This window comes from Pinus tabuliformis, chromosome 7, assembly GCF_031772625.1.
Source record: "Pinus tabuliformis cultivar Carrire ecotype Pingquan chromosome 7, CPIR1, whole genome shotgun sequence".
In the NCBI taxonomy this organism is placed as follows: Eukaryota; Viridiplantae; Streptophyta; class Pinopsida; order Pinales; family Pinaceae; genus Pinus; species Pinus tabuliformis.
Window position 1 is genome coordinate 2,066,675,273 of NC_142293.1, and position 22,351 is coordinate 2,066,697,623.

At 39.0% G+C, this 22,351-nt stretch overlaps 1 protein-coding gene across 1 annotated transcript in view; it reads right to left on the reverse strand.

Moving 5' to 3' along the window:
- LOC149256804 (signal recognition particle-related / SRP-like protein) overlaps positions 1 to 22,351 on the reverse strand; it is a 395,315-nt gene that overhangs the window by 82,742 nt on the left and 290,222 nt on the right. Inside the window, exons 8-10 of the mRNA XM_089460884.1 lie at positions 8,178 to 8,305; positions 7,688 to 7,906; positions 7,441 to 7,550 (exon numbers count right to left, since the gene is read on the reverse strand). Of these exons, the coding sequence (XP_089317010.1) occupies positions 7,441 to 7,550; positions 7,688 to 7,906; positions 8,178 to 8,305 (457 nt within the window). The remainder of the gene's footprint in view (positions 1 to 7,440; positions 7,551 to 7,687; positions 7,907 to 8,177; positions 8,306 to 22,351) is intronic.

Below are 22,351 nucleotides of genomic sequence, written 5' to 3' on the forward strand. Positions count from 1 at the left end.
TTTTGCAAGCACTAACTCACTCACAGAATTGCAACTTCTCTTATCTTCATCCTCTTTATCAAAAGTGATGACATCATGCAATCTTGAGAACTCTCACTTGGCATGTTCAGTCAAAACATCCTCCCAGGTCCTTGAGTTCTTGATAGGGATTCTTCCTTTCTTCTCTTTCTCTGTGATTCCCAACTTTTGTATCTTACTACTCGATGATAGAATTTATCTCTTAGACATTGAATTTCAAAGATTAGATTTGTTTTTTTATAGGAGATACACTCACACTCCCACTTGTGCATTGATTCTGACATGTGTAACATCGCTTTTGACCTACTTTTGGCCATTCATTGGAGATTGATGAAATTATCTTATATTATTTCATCTTAAAATAAATGCATAGGTTTATTCATGACCATACAATTGTTGAAATTCTAAGGCTAGTGCAATAGAATACAATTTTCTGCTAGATAATTACTACTAATGAATTTTCACACAGTATTTTATGCCACTGCTATCATTGAATAATTATACTAAAAAATTCTCAAAATTAAATGCAATGGCCATTGTTGCCACACAATCTATTAGGGGTCCTAGGGGGTACCTAAGGGACAACCACTAGACCAAATGAAAACAATGGGGCAAAGACACACTGTCACCTCAATTAATGTCCCCTGCTCTTTACTAGCTTTCACCGATGGGAGGAGTCACGGTATAAGGGAAATCACTTTAAAAATGATAAGATCAGTGGCAAGGTATAAGGTGATTTCCAAAGTCCATTCAAAGGAGAGACTCAAATAATGACGTGGTTGCTTCAAAGGCAAGGTAATGGCTCTCCAAGAAAGGCTTATGAGGAGGCCTAAACATAGGAGGAAAGGATACTAAATACAAGGGATACTCCTAAATCAAGGCTTCCTAAGGGAATGGGAAAGACCTCTCTTATGGTTATGTAAGATAACAACCATATAAAGGTTTGGGACCACAAAAGAGACCTAGGGGAATCCAAGCGAGGCCTAGGGTTTGTATAATTACAAGAGGAATAATCTTCAATGAGATATCTAGGTCAAGCAAGGATAAGAGAGATCAAAGAATGATTAGCTTCCTTGGAGATTTCAAGAGCAAATGACCTTTGGAATGTCACTAACCAAAGAAGCTTAGGGGTAAAATCGATGTTGGAACTAGGGCTTAGGATTTCTCCTAAACTAGCCACAGGAATTGCCTCAAATTTGGAGGGAAAGTAGAGGACTCACCAGCACAATTGCCTACCAACTCACTCTTAAAGACACACATCCTAAAGCAAATTGCACTATGCCCTAGGTGACCTTCTATGGTTAAGGAAAAAAATTTGAAAAGAGAGAAAAAAGAGAATATTTTAGGGTTGATCAACTAGGATTAGGACCAATGCCTAGACAATTGGGAAAAATGGAGTCAAGGTTAACTTTGATGAAAGAAATTCACTCTACCAAGGAGTCCTATGTAGCCTTCGCTAACACTAGGAGGCTGTTGGAAATACTGAGAGGGGGGTGAATCAGTGTTCCTTAGCAATTAGCACTTTTTAAATCTTTCAGAGCATTAGTTAATCTTCAATTATTATTAATGTTTATGCAGTAAAAACAGTAAACAATAGAACACAGTAGGCACAAGAATTTAGGTGGAAAACCCCCTCCGGGTCAAAAACCACCGAATATTTTTCTAATAAATTCTTTAATCTCCAGCCCCAACTGAAATGAAAGTTACAACTTCCTAGAATTCTAGAAAAGCATTCTTCTCTAGCTCCCACTGGAAGGACGCCCCAACGCCCTGGTTTCTTCAGTAGTCAACTGAATGGATGCCCCAACATCCTAGACCGACCTACCACCCTGAAGTGTTCACAGGCTCCAACCTGTAGGCGACTTCATGCACCTGTCTAGCACCTCCCTGCCACCCTATAATGACTAAAGCAAGCCAAGAGTGTGAATTCCTGTACCAGGGGCAATGATCCACGATACAATATGATTTACAATGATTTTTATTGAACACCCAATCACACTATGACCTGCAACCCAACCATGACATCATCCCAACAGAGACTCCTATACCTCCCAATAATGCCTTTTCGATTCTAAGCAGATTAAATCTTTTACAATAATGACTCTTCCAATGATGACACTTTTACAAATGACTCTTTTACAACTTTACAATGATGACTCTTGGCCTTGACACTTCTTCACAATATACGGATGGTTGTCATGTCTTCAAAGGATGTCCCGCTGCAATGCTTCCTTTGATTTGATACTTCAGCTCTTGAATGCTCACTTGATGATGTCCTTGAGTCTTCTCCTACCTGCATGCAAATTGCCCAACGAAACACAATCCCAAAGCAAAACAAATAAACACAACCACCCTTTATCTTACCTCTGCATGCAAACACACATCTAAGCACATAATAATAAATAAATAAAAATCAAATGAATACAATGTGTACCTGAAATGTGCTTGTTGTTTGTGATTGTAGTTGACTTGTTGCAGCAGCTGACAAACTTTGAACACGAGCCTAGACTCTCCTTTATAGGAAACCATATTTTATACAAGACTATACAAGAGATGAATATTGACTTGGACTAGACATACGTAGGACAAAACTTACCCTAGTTGGACACAACTCTAGTTACAGTTATGACAAGGCATTTATGCAAGACTGAAAACTAGCCTAGACAGAATTTTACAGTGTCTCAACGAAATAAGAGTCTTGTTTAATTACAATCAGACCTTCATTTTTTTTTCTACACAGTGTTCTGCAACAGGATGGTTTTTAAAAGAATTTCAAGTGACGTCTTCAGACGCTGGCCTGAACTTACTCTCCTTTACTAGTTAATGATTGTCGATGTTCTGAGGGAGGATTTCAAGCCTAAATCACAGATCTGAATTGTAATAGTGTAGCTGTAGCTTTGCTCCAATGGATCTGCAATCTAACCAAACCACAAGACAAAACAGTCCTGTATTCTGAACATGAGTCCTGTACTCTGAACAGTCCCAATAATCATTAAGATCAAGCTTAAGACAAAACCTTATCCTTCTTGTTAATCCTGTGAGATTTCAGAAAATATTATCAAGAAGTTCTTCGCTCTCCTTTTGCAAGGCACCCTGCAATTTGACCGAACCTCCAAGAGACCAAAAACAAACCTTATCCTTCTTGTTAATCCTGTGAGATTTCAGAAAATATTATCAAGAAGTTCTTCGCTCTCCTTTTGCAAGGCACCCTGCAATTAGACCGAACCTCCAAGAGACCAAAAACACACCTTACACCTCTGTTGATACTTGCGTTACAGCTCCTCAGGTGTGGACAAAAATTCAGAGAGTTATTATTTGATCAGCTGTTCAAGTACATGCCAAAATAGGTGAGGCAGGGTCACCTTTTTATACATCTAGGATGACCATTGAAGAACATAGAAGGTGTTGAAATTTGGTACCGGAGGACAGGTGGTTCCCTTAGGCTTTGATCTTTGGCCTAGGGAAAAGTGTCCAAAAGAATTTAATTTTTCTCCTAAAGTGACTTTATAATTTTATAAAGTTAAATCTAATTTAAAAGTGACTTTAAGTGATAAAGTTATTAAGTCTAATTTTAAAGTGACTTTTATAAATTCAATGAAAAATTAGAAAAGAAAAGTTTTTTTGTTGTGCAGCCATCTCTATTTGGATGTATTTTCTTCTTTCTTCAGTTGAAATGTTTGGGCAAATTTGTACCCCCACAGAACCCTTTTTTTCATCACTGTCCAGCACCCCACAAAGATGCCTCCTCAGACGGGTATATGAACCACAATATGGTTTTCCTCCATGACAACCATGAGGGCACACAAATTTGTAAGATCCACCACCCTTTCCCCCATCAAGTTTGGTCACATAGTTCCACAAGGGTGTTGATGTAGCTTTCCCATCTTGTGTTTCAGTGTCCCCTTCAAATTCATCCCCTTTCCTCTTCAAACCCTTCCTCCTCATCATACATTGGGTCACTACTATTAGGACCATCACCAATGTCCTCTTCTGTTTCTTCCCTTCTATTCTTCACCCTTGCCATCATTAAAACCAAGAGTGGAATGATACATAGAAGCCAAAAGAACACCATCTTGGAATACGGATATAGGTGGTGGACAACCTGTAAATAAAGGAGCAAGTAGAAACAATGGGAAAGAGTAAGAGAGGGAGGAGAAAAATACAAATTTTTTTTCAAAAAAACAAGGGAGTTTGGGGTTTGAACTTACCTCTTTAGCTCTTGTAGATGAAGTCCTCCAAGCTCTTGCTCCAAGCTCCTCCTCCTTCTCCTAGCTCCTCCTTCTTTACTCCTCCAAGCTCTCCTCTCTTCTCCTCTCCTTTCCTCTCTTCTCTTCTCCTCTCCTCTCTTCTCTTCTCCAACTCTCATAAACTCAAAGTGAGAAAATGAGGAATGAATGGGGGCTTTATTCTTTTCATTCCTCACCCTAAACTCACCCTAACCCACCCCCTCAATGCTAACTTAAGTTAACTTTAAAAAAAAAATTAAAAAATTATGTTTTTTTCCCTTGGGGGTCATCATTCTTGGTTTTTTCAATTTTGTAGCCACATTTGCCATACCAATAGTGAACTCTTTTTCCATTTCTTTCCTCTTTTGTGAAGAAACTTGTGTACAAGCTCCAACTCTACAACCTGATAAAGCCAACAAATGGTCTTTCACATGAAGATATGTGCTTGTGAAAGTATTGTGGCAAAAGTTGCATCTCCAATTCACATTGCCTCCTTCCTTCCTCTTGTTGTTTGGCCCATCCTCTCTTGTAACATATTTCCCCAAGGGATATTTCTCAAAATTACCTTTAGGAGGAAGTCTTACCTCAACATTACTTGCAGCAGACTTTGATGATATTGGGGGAGGGGAGGCATCTCCAATGGGGACATTCTTCCCCTTCCTTTGCCCCCTACCTGCTGCGCTTGATTGAGCCATGAATACTGTATAAAAAAATAAACAAAACATGCACAAATTTGTAAAAGAAATGCATATACAAAATGTTGTAATACAAATGCAAAAAAAATAGAGAGGAAATGTACTTACCTGTTGCTTGAATCTCCTTGAAAACGCTCCAAACCCTTCGCTCCTTACTCCAAACTTCTAACAGCAAACCCACAACTCACTTCTTGCAAAAAACCATGAGCAATTTCACCCTTTTATGGCCGCGCGACTCCCGATTTGCCGGATTCGTGTCCGGATTTCGTGACACGTGTCCGAACGAGACACGATCCGGATTCGACCATGTCCCATTCAGACACGACATGTCACGAAATTCTGACACGATTTAAGGCAAATCGAATCCAATTTGCCGGATTTGGACACGTGACCAAAAAATAACGAATCCAGTTTCAGAGATTTCAATGCAATTGGGTGTCACAATGAAAGTTCATCTTGGGAATCCTATAAATGCACAGCTCCACATATAATCAAATTCAGGTGGTTAAACCCTTTCACAATTCAACAATTCAATTCAACACATCAAAGATCATATCATCTTGTGTCTTCAAACTCAAAATGAACTATGACAAGGCAGTGTAGACCAGAATGAAGATGTAGCCTTTTTCATAAAAGGCTTTGAGGACAAAGCATCTTTGAAGGGATAGGTAAATTGAGCATGTAAGTTTCCAAAGTTGTTCATAGTGCTTTGATTACTTGTGGAGATAAACTATGTATCAGTGAGATAGGCAATATGTAATGAACATAAAATATATCTAAACAAACAGCAAATAATAATAAGAAGATGAATAATCCTAACAAAAGGCAATCACCTAACTAAGCGACATGATTGTTCAATGCAAGTATCAGTCATCAATCTATCTCTATCTTTAAGTATGGGGGATTTACGCAGTGCATTATATTAGATATCATTTTTGGGATTCAACTGCGTTAAGTAAGTCATTCAAACGTATGACCATTTCCATGAGAGGTAGTTGTAACTGACTAATTTCTCATGATTTTTGAATAGTTCACTTAGCACTCATTGCATCGGGTGATGCTCACAGGGGTGAAGAAGTGGGATTGAAACTAGTGAAATGTGGAGAACGAATCACATAGCATCAATCATCACTTCCGGGGCTTGCACCCGGTAACCAGGACTTCCCAGGAGGTCACCCATCCCAGAACTCCTCTGGCTCAAGCGCGCTTAACTGTGGAGTTTTTCCCCACAATCAAGCCCACTTAGCTTGCTACCCCATTTGCAAAACCTTAGCAAGTATTGTGCCTCATGAACCATTCAAGTAGAGATCCCTTGACTCTTTTTGAATTTAAGTATGGGGGATTTACGCAGTGCATTATATTAGGGGAGGGGAGGCATCAATTATAAATTATTGCTTGTGCTATATTTATTCAATTATAACTTATTACTTTGCAGGGGAAGGGAGACTCTCTACTAACAATCATATGGATGATTGCATAGTTCATGTCATCAACAACTCACTTTTTCATCTGACTAGGTTGCTGAAGGACTTCCAGGATTTTTTCCAACTTACTGAATTTAAACACCTCTACAAAACAACATGTGGAGGCACATCAGCTCTCAAAGGCAGGTCAGGAGTTGGAAGAAAGTATTTTTGTGCCCGAAGAAATGAAGAACCAACATATATTGTCCAGTAGGACAGTTCTTCTGCAAAATTTCTAGACATACTTTATTTTGGGTGACTGTAATGTTACCTTTTTCTTTTTGGAGTATTCAAGGCGACTTTGATATAAAGTCTCTGTAGACTGCATGTTACTGATCACTTTTTTCGTGGCCATATATTTAAGGAGAATAAGTAGAAGCCTCTACTGAATGGACTCAGATCCATTTTCTATGCCTACCTGCCCTTTCTACTTGAATAAAAATATGTTTTTTCCTCAGGGATCTGGACAAAGAATAATGATAAATTTAAAAATAAAAATAATCATTACATCATTCTCTATGTCATTGTGTGGGAGTTACCTATTTGGGCTTAGAACCCCATTTTATAATTTTGAATAATTTTGATATTTCTCCTTTTACTAATCTAGACTCTAGTTTTTCATCTTTCCTTTCTCAGAAAATGCTTTAGGCACTGCAACATTGCAGTTGTCACATGATGTATTTTTAAATCTGGTTGAATTAAGTTGGTTATTTCTGGACACTAATATAAATGCTTTCAAATAAGCTTCCTTTAATGGTGCTCAACCGTTATTAGATGTCTGACATGTTGAAAGCATGTTATTTTTATTGGACACCATTCATAACCAAATTTCCTGCAAAATGTCCAATTTTTCCATCATTGGTTGCACAGGTAATTACTTTCAACTAGGTTCTTCAAAGGTGCCCAGACATTTATTATATTGTCTGACATGCTTCAAGGATATTGTTTTAATGAACACCACTAATTCCAATTTCCTGTAAACTGTCCATGTTTGCCATTGTTGGTTACACAACAGAAATAACACAGATTGCTTTGTACCTTTCAGCTTGAAATCTCAAACTCTTAACAGCCAGCTCTTCAGCAAAAGCTTCTTCTTCTGCATTCCTATCTCTCCCAGAAGTTGCTAAATCTGATAGATCTGTTACATTCTGCAGACCAGAGTTATGGAGGTATCAAGAAATAAGTTGGCAGATATGGAACAAACACAACCAACATGGGTGTGACAAACCTACAGCTTGTACATATTCCTAAAATAAAACCTCATAAAATTGCCTATCCCACTTACCTGAACTATAATGTCAAACAAGCGCACAAGCTCCTCTGGTTTTGTTATTTTTTCATTCTTGTCTTCATGCAAACCTTCATCTTGCCGACGAAGCTTGCTTTTGGCAATACTCACAAGTAACTGGTTACGCTCAATAGTACGTTGAACTAAAACACAACCAATAGCCTTATCAAGGCCAGCAAGATCAACCTTCACATCTTCAGTGTTACCTGCAGTGACCTATAAAGGAAGAAAATAAAAAATAAATACCAATTGATGGAAATTTTTTCACTACACGTAATAGGATACATAATCAAAAACTAATAACATGTTCGCACCAATAAAAATATGGTCATCATTTTATTCCTTAAAAAAGCCAATTACATGAACAATTATATGAAACTTGAAAACCAACCAACAAAGGAAAGAAAGCTGAAATTCTATATTTCTGATGTGCAATCCTTGTTTTGATTACTGTTCAGAAAAGTAAAACTAGGATATTGGTACAAACCAGATCATCCCGAACATATCGCCTGGCATCATGGTATGCTGAAAATATTTTGTCAAAAACAGCAAGCTGTTTTTCTGTTGTTAAGGAACTTGCAGCAGGACTGTAAAGGTCCTTCTCCAACGCCTGAGCTGCTCGTAAAAGAATGAAAACACATCAATAGAAATATCCATCAAGTAATATTGAAAGATTTGAAACAGAATTTCATTTCCTGTGTGCTTTAAACCATAAAGCCATGTCTTCAAAATACTTGCCCCTTTATTGATTAATCATTTATCAGAGATGTATTATAAATAACAATATGCAAAAGAATAAGCTTGCTGAGGACTATAGGTTCCATTAAAGAATATTCGAGAAGCTCCCAAAGGAAATTTGACTTTACCTCTCAATAATGTATGCTTATGTTAATGGTAGAATAAATTTAATTACTTATGAGACTGATAACTGTTGACACCTAATCCTTAGGGATTGGAAAAATATTGTAAATATGAAAATAAAGAATATGAAGAGACACCGGAATATGAATTCCAATAGTCTCCCTCTTCAATGTATATATTAATGACTCTTGTTAATAGAAATGTGAAAATATCTAAATAGAAATCCTACAGCAGTGATTAATATTATTTCTTCTACTTATTATCTCAGAAATAAGTTATTCACAGTGTTCTTACAGCAAATACCAAAATATATTCTACTGCAGTCTTCACAATTAAAATACTGCAGAAAGTAAATGCAAGGAAAAACCCAATACAATCACAATGGGAGTTATTTTTGGACAATTGTCCTTAGAAAAACCCAATGTGGGAAAACTAGTGCAGCAGATGAGGGTTTCATTATTATTCTTCAGCAAAATCTCATGTACAAATCACAACCAGCAAAACAAGAGTGAAAAAATTTACAGATGCTCCCTGACAAATTTTTGATCCAGGTGAATTAGACCTCTTTCCTCTGAATCCTTTTGCATCCCTCTACATCAGTTTTCCCACACTGGCCCAACGTCTAGCCGCCCACGCAATCCCTGCGCCTACCTCTTTCTGCGCCAACCTGTTCCTGCTCTGCGCCTTGCTGTCTTGCACTCTCGAAAGATGTTGATGCCCTCTCTCCCTTTCTCACCTGCAACTCTCCCTCTGATTCAATTTTCTCTTGCCAAACTTCAACCAGTGAGAAAATCAATCTTACTCTGGTAACTGAGTATCTGCCTCTAGTGTGTTCTCCAAGTGTCCATTGAGTCTCCTCTTATAATCCTCTCGTTGATTATCAACGGCCCAGATTAGATTCTAATCAATGGCTAAGATCATATTGACTTGATCTCTGCATTATTCTAGAAGTTTCACCCACAGTTTAGATTAATACCCATTAATTATTTTAATTTCCTAAGTTTAAACTTAGGGTCTCATTAAAAATAATTAATTATTTTAATAAAATTGTTTCTAGGAGAAATTTCCCAAAACGTTTTCTGGGTATTGGAGAATGCATGTGTCTAAGCCTTCCTACAAAATTTGAGACTTAGAGCACATCCGATGCTACCAGAAATCAACAAGAAATTCATCATTCATGGAGTTACCAATACTTCACCTAACATGGTATCAAAGCGCATGTCCATAAGTCTTATTTTAGGCTTGTAACTCCTACTATTTTTCTACTCCCACTCAAAGTTGCCCCTGCTTTGTCCTCTATCCCTCTGCAAAACTTGGAGTGTCATTTTGGAGAAGCATCAGTCTCAGTGCGTTGGAAGGCAATGTTGAATGCTATAGGCCATGTGGTATGGTTCTTATTATAGCGTGCATCAAAGGGAATTCAAAACACTGAGCAGTGAATTATGAAAATAAACACCAGGGTGCTTGAGTTGTGATTCACGACCTCGTTTATGGTATCGCTTTGTATGTTGGCTTCGTGCACTGTCTATAAACTCTGAAGCATATATTGTGTGGTCTCATGTGTATTCTATGTGCGTTGGCTAAAATTTCTGCGTCGAAATAACTCTCTATTCTTTGTGATGAAGGTATTGTTACCCACCAAAAGTGGATGACCCCATACGAGAATTTTTCTCCTATATATCTCTTCAGTCGGCAACCCCTCACAGCAACCGATGTAGTCGATATATTGCACCATTTGAACTCTACTCCTAACATTAGTCAGATGTCCCCTCGCCCATCTATCGAGGGCATATGTTATAAGGTGGGAAATCTAACCCAAAGGTATGTTTTTCATTGTGCAATCGGGTGCTTATGCTTGTTTTTTTGGGCATTTTGAGCATGGATTATCTAGTGACATGGAAGAAGGGAGGGCTTTAACTATGGTTTTGCTCCCTCACCTTAAATGGGGTTTAATCATCAATCCTAGTTGCGTCGGATCTGTATTGGAAAATGTAACTAGGTTCGATCTTCATTTAATGTGTTCAAATCATATTGTAATGTATTTGTCATCATGTTTCATGCTTGGGTCATCATGTTTTAGGTCAAAGTCCCCATTGAGGACTTCTAGGATTTATTCTGAGTTAATAGAGTCATTGTACATTTAAAGAGACCCTTCTTGGGCTTTTGAATCATGTAAAAAGGTTAAGTATTGAGTCAAATATGAATTATCTTGTCTCCACACCAAGTCAGCCTTAAGATGATCAAGTCGGCTTCAAGGAGGGCTATTCAACCTCACCAAAAGACTATAAATGAAGCAGTTAGAATTCCATTGAAGCACTCTCTCACAAGCATGTTCAATATCTCTTGAAGCTAGAAAAAGTGCAAAATAGAAGGAGGAGAAGGAAGTGCGAGTTTGGTCTAGGAGAAGGAAAAAGGGAAAATCAAAATTTTGGTGCTTCTATCTCTCTCTCTCTCGTGCCCTAGTTTGGAAGATCAAAGTTCTCTTGTTGATGTCGTAGCTAGTTGTCGTATGTTGCTACTGCCAGATCAAAGTATAGGTCGAAGTTGTTGTTGCTGGATGTTGTTGCCTCTAGAAGTTGTATTGGGCCTAGATCGAAGTTTCTAAGAGAATATCGAAGTATTCTAGTGAAGATCGAAGTCTCCAAGGCAAGATAGAAGTTGTTGGGTCGAAGAAAGTGTTGTCACTATTGTCGCTGCTAGAATCATCTACAAGAAAAGAGGAAGGCTAACTTGGTGTGGAGGAAAGTTTGTGTCAAGGTCAAGAGTCTTGGAATATCTCCCGAAAACTATTGAAGGAAGAATTATTGACAGGGTTTTTGTTATGAATATAATTCATATAGAAACAATAATAAATATAAATATAACTAATAAGTAATTAACTAATGGTTAGTTAGTTAGTAATGAAAAGGCATGTCTTAGAGACATGACCATTCATGCAAGGCCACCTACCTAGGCTATATAAGCAAGCCCTCATTTTCAATTGTTATCATCCTAGATCAATTCTTTTATACAATATACAATTTACTATTACTATCCTACAATGGATGTCTTAATTTTTGAAGTATTTTAAATATTTCTGCTGCATATACGACTTTTGGTCATTACATTGGTATTAGAGCCACGTTGGTTGATCACCAGACCCTTGGCCATCAATCTTTCATCAACTTCGTTGTCATCGTAATCGAAGCATTTCGCTACATATCTTGGAGATTCTCCATTCTACAAGGCCTTTGGCGATTTAAGAAGAAAAAAAGAAAAGCAGGTTCAAGGTATATATTAAAGAAGAAAAAATGAGCAAATTATATTAAAGAAGAAAAAACAAGCAAATTAAAGAAAAAAATGAGCATAGCCCCACTGACGCAGTAGTTTCCACACAACGCTACCCTGCACACCAAATCTACACACGACATTACAATTCAAACAAAAACAAAAGTGTCTTCCGCCCTCGACTCTGACCGCACTATTCTCCACCCTACATGCCAACCAGTGGTCAATCTAATGTTGCAGTCATCGTGGTCGTGTCCCACCCGACCGACTTTCATTTCAAAAAATTTGTCTTCATTGTTGCCTCAGCCACGCTGCAACTGCACCACCGTCCCTATGTGCACTCTGCCCCTGCCACGGTATGTCACCGAAGCCCTACTACGGCGCATCCGCATATCCCACAACCAAACGACAACATACTCAAAGCATTGCAAATCATAGGACACTTAAGACACCAGCCAACAGATCCAGAGAATTTTTGGCAAAGAAGCAGTTGTCCCGAGTGGCAACGTTATTTCAGAGGCAGAGGAGCAGCTGCAGGAGTGACGTAGAGCCAGAGGAGTGACACAGAGGCTCACACAGTGCCTGCGTCAGCATTTCGAGCCTACATAGGGTGACGCAAAGCCAAAGAGGAGCCGACGCAGTCACTGCGTCACCTCTCTAGGCTAGCACAGACCCTGAATGGTTCAAATCCGCCAGTTGTCGGGGCTGGAAGAGCAGAGCAGATTCAATTTGAGGAGTTGGTGGGACGTTGTTTCTGTTGGTGCAGAATAGTGTCTATGGAGACAGAGCCGAGGTAGAGGGAGTCATTGCCTTGGCAGATTTCTAGCCAAAGAAATCTAGATCCGGGTTGCAGCAGCAAAGGAGGATTGGAAAGGAGTGATTCAACTTTTGATCGGAGGATTTCCATGAAGGAAATCAAGACTCAGAAGGAGTCTAGAGGAGCTTGTTCCTTAGAGGATTTCTTGCGCTAAAGAAATCCATATCCAAGTCTTGCTAGATTGACAACAGGAGAGGGAGAAGAGAACCAGTCCTATTATTTTAGCAGATATGACAGTGAATGGGTCGAGGAATTAGGACAAATTGGATGGAGCATCCAATTTTGTCATCTGGAAGGCCAGGATCCTGGCAATCCTAGACAAACATCGCATCAAGGATTATGCCTTGAAAGTAGTTGTTGTTCTGATTGACGTTGATCCGTTAAAGAAGTAAAGGAGGCCCATGCGAAGGCCAAGTGCATCATCCTAGACGGGGTCAAGGATCATATAGTACCACATATTGTTGAGAAGGAAACAGTAAGGGAAATGTGGGAGTTGTTAACCACCTTGTATCAGGGCTCCTCCGTTCAATGGAAGATGTTATTAGAAAATCAGTTGAGACAGTACCAGATCCAAAAGGGAGAGGAGATCGATCCCTTCCTTCTCAGGTTACAAGGGATTCGCGACCAGTTGACTTCCGTGGGGTCTACACCAGATCCTGAGTTCATGGTCAGGACTGCCCTAAATGCAGTCACCGAGGACTGGGAGACTTTTGTCCAAAGTATCTTGGGCAAAGCGACTCTCCCCAGTTGGGAGGAGATGTGGGCAGCTCTTCGACAAGAAGAGCTCAAGAGGTTGACCAAGATAGGGAGTAGCGGCAAGGGAGCCCGAGTCAAGAAGGAGGAGGAGGAGGATGCAGCTCTCACATCATCGAGGCAGCAAGGGCAGTAGAAGACAAAGAAGAAGGACATAACCAAGGTTAGATGCTTCAATTGTGGGAACTGGGACATTATGCCACTGAGTGCTCCCGAAAGAAGGGCAAGGGGGAGGCTTCTGACTCAAAGGGTGCTCCAGCAAAAGCTGACAAGGAAAGCAAGGATGACGATTGTGCCATGAGTGCTCATGCGCCTCTGGAGAAGAGGTGGGGCAACATGGACTTGTAGTCGAGAGGACTACATGGCAGGCAGGATCCTTGAGGTGCCCAAACTCTTAGATTACATACAGCTATGGGAGCCCTTAATGACAGTAGCAAAATGACGGGTGTCAGTTGGAGCGAGGTGTGATGGAGTGACAACGCAAGAGCTAGAGTGCCAAAGCCTGAGGCAGCATAGTCGATGTTGTAGGAGTGCGAGAGGCACAGAGCAATTTCCAGCAGCGTAGTAGCACCAAAGGGTCAGCACAGATTAGCAGCAGAGGTAGCTTCAGCATCAAGAGGCATCCAAACTGACCAACATGTCAGTTTTTGGGTGAAGTTTCAATTGCTTACTTCTCAGCAACTGAGTTGCAGTGCAGCAGTTAGCAGTGGCAGTGTTATGGGCAACATGAGGCAGCATTTTGAGAGGGAGTTGTAGTACATATGTAGCAGTGATGGTTGCAGTGTCATAGGCAACAGTACAGGTTGCAGCAGCGTAGTGGATGAACGGCATCGGGCCAAGCATCACCAGCACAGAGGTCCAATGCAGTGGATCAGTGTTCTATTGAAAAGTGTTACTAGAGCACATTCCTCGCTAAGAGGGAGTGTTGATTTTGGATAACATTGGATGTGCTCTAGCTCCGAAATTTTGTGGAGGGGATAGAACACATGAGATCTCCAAAACCCAGAAATCGTTTGGAGAAATTCCATCCGAATGAGGAGTTATTAAAATAGTTAATATTTTTAATGGGTTCCTAAGTCTAAACTTAGGAAAATAAAAATATTAATGGGTATTAAAAAGAATATGGGTGAGAAACTTCTAAGTGACAATGATCAAGTCTGTTTTAATCTTAGCCGTTGATTAGGGACTTAATCTCGGTCGTTGATTCATCAACAGGAAAACTATAAGAGGAGGTTTGAGGGTCAATTGGAGACACACTTGAGAGATCAGTCAGTTCGATTTTTCTAGGGAGAGGTTTGCTGAGAAAATCGAGCTAGTGATCTGAGTTGCAGTGAGGGGCAGTTCTGCAAAGGGACTTCAATCCAAGGCAAAGAATACATAGCAGAGAGGCAAAGCAGCAACAGGAGAGACAGCACAGTTCTAGAGAGGGTGACACAAAAGCTAGAGGGGCTGACGCGGTCATTTAGAGGCAACGCTGGGGTTTCTGTGAGGCAATGAGAGCAGCAGTTCAGCATATCGATTTCTGAGCAAGGAAGGCTCACTAGGAGGCTGATGCAATTCCATTGCAGAGCTTGGAGCAGCCATCACTTCCCAACACTAGGAACAACATTATCATTTGTGCGGTTTTATCATCCAATTGTTGGATTTGCCAAAAAATCTGTCTCCAGATAGAGGTACTTCTGCCAGGTTTATTCTCTGTTGGGTGAGTCGGATTTGGCACCCTATTTGTATTTAGAATTCTGCTTAATAATACAAACCCTCTATATGTTGCACCAGTTTTCCCGAATTGGGTTTTTCTGGGGACGATTGTCCAAAAATAACGGTGTCCCTTGTGTGATTGTCTCATTTTATTTTAGTTCATGATTTGTATGTATGTGTAGTTTGCAATAGTGTTTTTATCGTTGTTTAAATAATTAAATAACTTGTTGAATGTAAAGAACAAGTAGGAGATGATAAACCAATGAGTACAATAGGAATTCTGATGTGTAGATTCAGGAATTTTCACAAAACAAACCTGAAGTAGCCTCAAACTACAAGCCTTGGAAGAAGAGGATTAAACTCATCCTTGAAAAGAATAAAGTACTAGACTTGGTAAAAGATAAAGTAAAGAAACCTATAGATGACTCCAGTGATGCTGACAAAGTAAAGTTCAGAGAATTAGAATTGGTGGCCATCACTCTAATGGTAGAAGGAATAAAAGAAAACCTTGTCCCATTTATAGCCAACATCAATTATGCTCAGGAAATGTATGAAGCCTTGTCAAAATTATTCACTATTAAGAACATTGATCAAGTGGCAAGCTTGAAGAATGAACTAAGGACCACAAAGATGACTAAAGAAGATATAGTGGCTTCCTTTGTGAAAATAGAAAGAATCAGAGATGACCTTTTGGCCATTGATGAAATCATTTTAGACAAAGAAATCGTGATCACTGCTCTATTAGGATTGCCACCTACTTGGGGTGCATTTGTTGCAGGACTTAACAGTTGGAAGGAAGCTCCCACTTTTGAAGAACTATGGACTGCCTGCAGTCAAGAAGAATTAAGGATCTCATTAGTTGCCAATCCTGAAGGAGTTTCAAATGCCTACACTGCTCAATACAAAGGAAAGAAATCAAAAGGACCAAATTAGAAAGTAGACATGTCCAAAGTAGAATGCTATCAATGCCATAAGAAGGGTCACTATAGGAGTGATTGTCCCGACAATCCAAGAAACAAGAAGAGAGAAATAGATCAAGCCAATGTCGCTGAAGAAGAAGACCTAAAGAAAGACAAACCCTAAAAATGTGACATAAAAGACTTACACTACTAAGCCCTTTGCTTGTAGCCTTAGAAATCTTATTTTATATGTTTTAGAATTTATAGGTTTTTAACGTGTTTTTGAAAAAGAAATTTCTCTTTCATTTTTATAAGTTTATAGGTATCCCTCAAGCTTTGGAGGGAGCCCCCAACATCTCCCAAAGATAAGTATCTCTTTCTCCTTTCAATTTTTGGTTTCATGTACTTATTTAAGTTTTGATTATATTAAATATTAATCACCATTCTCCCTCTATTGTCTTGATTAAAAAACATCTGCTATATTCTCAGGGAGTATGGAAGAGAACCACCCAAGATAAGGTTGGTCAAGAAACAAAGGTATGCCTTAAACTACAAAACATTGATTTCCTTAAATGTTTATTCATTTAACAATCTATTACTATCATTGTTATGTCTAGCTATATCGAATCATAATGATTCTTGTTTTGGGTGATTCATCACTTGATAAATCTAGCCCACTCCTATTCTTAACTGATTTTATAGAACCCTAGATAGTTTCTCTGGAAAATGCTAACCTAAGGGTATGCTAATGTGAATGTCTAAAACCCTAAACTACTCAGGGTTATTGAGAAATGTTATCTAAAGTTTTTATTGATGATATCATGTTTGGAATTTTGGTATGATCAGGAAAACCTAACTTGTTATTGTTGAATGATAAAGTCCAAAATCCTGAACCTTTGAAGTATTGGTATTTTAGGGTTTGCTATGTTCCTATATTGAAACCCTAGCTCATTAGGGTTTGGTGGAATGTGTAAGCAAGACCCTTATATTGTCTTAGAAATGACTTCCTTGAAATGTGTGTTTGCCTGATCAAACCCTAATGTAATCAAGTTTGTTGTATGTCCAACTCTTATTGATATTTGTGAAGTTGTGTTTGACTAACACATGATATGAAATGCCTTTATGTATGAGTTGACTTGTTTGTCAGTGGTCATGAATCCTAGGGTTTGGAACTAAGCACTAGTCAAAGTTTTGTTTCTCTAGGATGAAAGTATTTGTGAAATCTAGGGTTTTGGAGTTAAACCTTAGTAAAATTGAAAAGCTTTGTTGTATGATAACAATGTGATAATTTGAGATTTGTGTTAAATTGTTGAAATCTGTTTCTTGTTGTGATTAATGTTTGATTGAAAAATCTAGGGTTTGCAACTAACCCTAGTGGAAGCTGATCATGTTGATGACTAAGTTGTGATTGGTTTTGATTTATTATCTTGTATGAAATCTAGGATTTGCATGAAACCCTAGTGGAAGTCTAACATATGACTTTTGAAAGTTGTTAGATGCCTTGTAGATCTATATTTGTTTGAATTGTTTCATACGTTTGGAAGAAACATTGAAACTCTACGTGTAATGAAAGATGTTAAAAAGTAGTCTAGGGTTTATGACAAAGTCCCTAGCAAAATGTTGAAGAGTATGTGTCTCTTGTTTATGATTAAGTTTGGGTATCTGATATATATAAAGTTGAAATGCTTCTGTAATTATGATATGGCTAACTTCATGCTTCTATAGATTTGGTTGTACTTGCAATCTATGTTGTGCAAGTACACAATCTTCAATATGGTGAAGATGTTCGTTGATATGATAAGCATGATGTCAATGATGATAACTTTGATGAAACGGTTGGAAGCCACAAAAGATTCTCCAATATCAAAGTAAACAAGTTGATCTCCCTAGATTAAGAGGGAGCTCCCTGGTTGAGAGGGAGAGCATAGCATAGTTTTGATTGGAGAATGTTTTTGAAGATATGTTGTTGTATATAAAGTAGGAAAGGAAAGTGTATGATTGAGGAATCTTCTGTCAATGATTCGGTTGATAGTCCTACCATGTTGAGAAGCAACATCAGTTGTCTAGAAGACCCTGAAGGTTTGTATTTGATTATGTACATGTGTAAATATATTATTGACTAGGGTCGTGTTTGTACAAGTAAAGGTTTTGATAGCATGCTGGTTACCAATCAATTTGATTGGGAGAGATTGGTTATCCTTGATCTGCTGGATCAAGGACTGTTGAGGCTTTGTGAGTGAAGCATTGGCTAGAAGGACATATGGCCGGCACTTTGTGTTGATGTCTAGGACCCGAAGTTGGAAAGGTGGTGTTGATTATAAAGCTCTATTTTGAATACACACCTAGATCCCTGGGTTGATGATTAGCAAGTAAGCCTGACAGTACCTAGAGAGGCTGAATGCTTGAGTCCATCTTAGTCCCACTTAGATATATTGCGTTGGTCAGGAATCTAGTCCATGGCATTGTGGTGCCTAAATTGTTGAGAGACCAATGGAAAGATTGCCCTGGATAGTAATCAAGTCCATGGCATTGCGGTGCCTAAAGTTCTTCATGGTTCATATAGTTGAGATCTTCCTTGTACTTGTATATGATGAATACCTCCCTAGTTAGGAGGGAATGTAACTAGGTTCGGTGTTTCATTTAATGTACTTGAGTCATCTTGTAATGACCTTGTCAAAAGAATAAAGAAAAGAATTATTATTATTATTATAATGACTTATTAAAGCATGGGTTTCATGCTTGGGTCATCATGTTTTAAGTCAAAGTACCCATTGAGGACTTCTAGGATTTATTCTAAGTTAATAAAGTCATTGTACTTTTAAAGAGACGCTTTTGAATAATGTAAAAAGGTCAATTCTTGAGTCAAATATGAATTATGTTGTCTCCACACCAAGTCGGCCTTAAGATGATCAAGGAGGGTTATTCGACCTTACCAAAGGACTAAAAATGAAGCAGTTTAAATTCCATTTGAAGCACTCTCTCACAAGCAAGTTCGATATCTCTTGAAGCTAGAAAAAGTGTGAAATAGAAGGAGGAGAAGGAAGTGTAAGTTTCGTCTAGCAGAAGGAAAAAGGGAAAATAGAAATTTTGGTGCTTCTATCTCTCTCTCTCTCTCATGCCCTAGTTTGGAAGATCGAAGTTCTCTTGTTGATGTCGTAGCCAGTTGTCGTATGTTGTTGCTACCAAATCGAAGTATAGGTCGAAGTCGTTGTTGCTAGATGTTGCTGCCTCTAGAAGTTGTATTGGGCCTAAATTGAAGTTTCTAAGAGAAGATTGAAATTTCTAAGAGAAGATCGAAGTATTCCAGTGAAGATCGGAGTCTCCAAGGCAAGATAGAAGTTGTTGGTTCGAAGAAAGTGTTGCCATTGTTGTTGCTGCTAAGATCATTTGCAAGAAAAGAGGAAGTCTAACTTGGTGTGGAGGAAAGTTTTTGTCAAGGTCAAGAGTCTTGGAATATCTCATGAAAACTATTAAAGGAAGAATTATTCTTTGGGTTTTCCCCTAAAGAGGGGTTTTTCCCTGGCTGTGAGCCTACATCTGGTGTCCATTGTTTTATCTGTTATTGCTTTGGTAATTGTTGATGAACTAAACGAAAGAAGATATAAAGAAACCTAATAAGAAGTCAAGAATATCACAAGTAATTATCAAGTATAAGAAAATATTTCTGCCTTTCTGATTTTCTAACAATCTCCCCTATTGACCTATGGTTTTACAAAGGGCACTACTTGGGAAACCCTGATTTTGGTTGTGTGGTCTCATTTTAACGTTCCAAATTTTTCACTCCTCTCCGCACATTACAAGCCCTATTTCATCATTTTCCTTCTTTGGGTCCACATGACCACTAGGTCCACAAGGCACTAGCAATCCACCTTCCCTTATTCACATGTCTAGGTCGGGCCTGCAAATGTTGCCCCGGAGGTTGATGCAACTAAAAGAAAGTTAAAAGCATATCATCGCCACAAGCAAGAAACAAAACAATAGAATATTATAAAATGCAAAGGATGGTCAGGACAATTATATAGCACTTGGGCAAAAGCCAAACATGAGCTCTACCCCTTTATCATGGTCATCACCCTGGTTCTTAGGTCCCCATGAGTGCTTCCACATCATTAAGGAACCCATGCACATCCCAACCCCTAGTGGGCAATGAACTACCCCACCTTAAGGGGCTAATAACTATTTTATATCATTCACAACATGCTTTAATTTCCCGGAGCCCCGAGCAGTAATACAAAGAAAAATATAGAAAAGCAAAAAGGAAAATAAAGAAGGGTGAAAAAACAAAGGTTGGGATAACTCATGTATGCACGATTGCTCCCTCCTACATCTATGCACTCAATATGTAAGCATCCCTCATCATTGCCACCTTTGAACCCATTGCATTTGGCCTTGAGACCCCTACGTCCCCATTCGTTCATCACCATTTACATGACACCTATCAATTGAAGGATGTACCAGGGACCTATCTTTCACCTTAGGGGCTGGGAACACCTAATAGGGTTTCTTTATTAACCACTCCTACCTAGGGAGGTAACACCACTCCAAGATCAAAGCACCAAGTTTGAAAGGCAAGCCTCATATGAAGTCTCAATTTGCCCTTGATTAACGAGCTTGATTCACTTAGATGCACTAATGAATTATTGTACCTGATGGTGAGGATGCAACACTGGACATTATATGTAATTGGTAGGTGGTTTCATCATGGATTGGCCAACTTAATTGGGGCCCAAGTCTACCAAAGGATCATATTAACACCCCCGGGTGAAGCGTTGAGAGCCATGGGACTCCCATCATGTGCAGAGCATCATTTCATGCCACGAGCATCATCAACACCCTCAGCAATCTGCTTATTGCCTCGCATTATTCATGAGACGATGAACTCGAACAAGTGTGCCCCAGCCAGCTTAGCACTTACCATGTGGTGTGGCAGTTGATCCAATGCCCAAAGGAGGTTTATCTCACCCCTTGAGACATGGGAGGGCAAGCAACATTGTCAGAGCCCTTAGTATTGGAGCATTTCAAGCTATTTTATCATCAGGAGACCCATGAGACCAGTTTTTGTTGCCCAAACACAGATTGTGGCCCCACATGATGACTTACATGGAGAGTTAGGGGCCATCCCCTAGTTCGAGATTTATGGAGCCCTCTTGCACATTTTAAATAAAAGAGGACTTAATGTTGCCTTCCAACAACCCTACATAAACATGACATCATCATTTCAGCTTGCATTTGGATGGCTAATCCATATTTTTGTAGAGCTACTTGGTTAGCTTGTGACCAAGGGATGTATCTTGCCCATTTTTATAATGTTAGGGGGCTAGTAGGCATAATTTGATCTAGTTAGACACATATAAATAAAAGAGAGAGAATTTCTAATCTCTCATCATCATCACACTTGGATTGGATCTCTTGAGAAGAACTCACACTTGTTTCTTTGGTTATTGTAGAATATTTGGAATGTATTTTGACATTTGGAGCTAATTCGCATTTCTTCTTTGGAGCCATTTCTTGGATTTTTATATGGAAATGTTGCATGTCATCTTGTAAGTGCCTCATGATGATGGAATTTTTCTCTTAAATTTGTTTAATGTATGTAGTTGTTGCTCTAGAATATGCTAAAAATGTGCCCTAATTATTGATAGATAATTTTGGAAAGCTTTCTCGTAGAGTATTTCATATGTTATTCAATGTATGGCATGTACTGAATGTACCTAGTGGAGGAAAATCTTTGATCTCTTTATGAAACTCCATTATCTTTGAAGTGCGTAAATGCTTAAATGTTGTACCTAGGGCATCATTTTTAAGCCTCTTTAGAGACAATTTAGCTCGTCTTGAATATCCTAAGGCTCCATATGCCTAAAGTATAAGGCTCTAATCCAAGTCCTTGGTGGTCATCTCTACTTTTCATCCATAATTTTTCCTCTTAAAATTAGGTCCTTTTAAAGCTAGGGTGAAAATCTAGGGCTTGCAACGAAATTTTAGGGAGGAGACTTTTAGGGAATTCAACAGCCTAAACATCAAGCTTGGGTCTAGGCTACCTATGCTCCAAGTTTGGTGTTCATCCACTCGAGTTTCATGTTTCATCCATAAAATCTCTTGGCCTATGTATTGCTCCAATAGGGAAACCCTAGTTTCTTCTCCCACAACTTGAGGACTTCCTTGAAGGTTGTATGAGCTTAGTACTTGTTGAAGTATATCATAAGAAGCCTTTACTCGTGGTCCTTGACCTTGTGAATACCTATTACCATCCAAAAACCCCGAAAACCTAGGTCTTGTGCATTCTTTTCGAGGGCATTTTTTAGAGAGCAATTAGTGTTGAGATTGGTAGCTTGGGAGGTACTCCAAACCCTAGAGTACAAGGTTGTG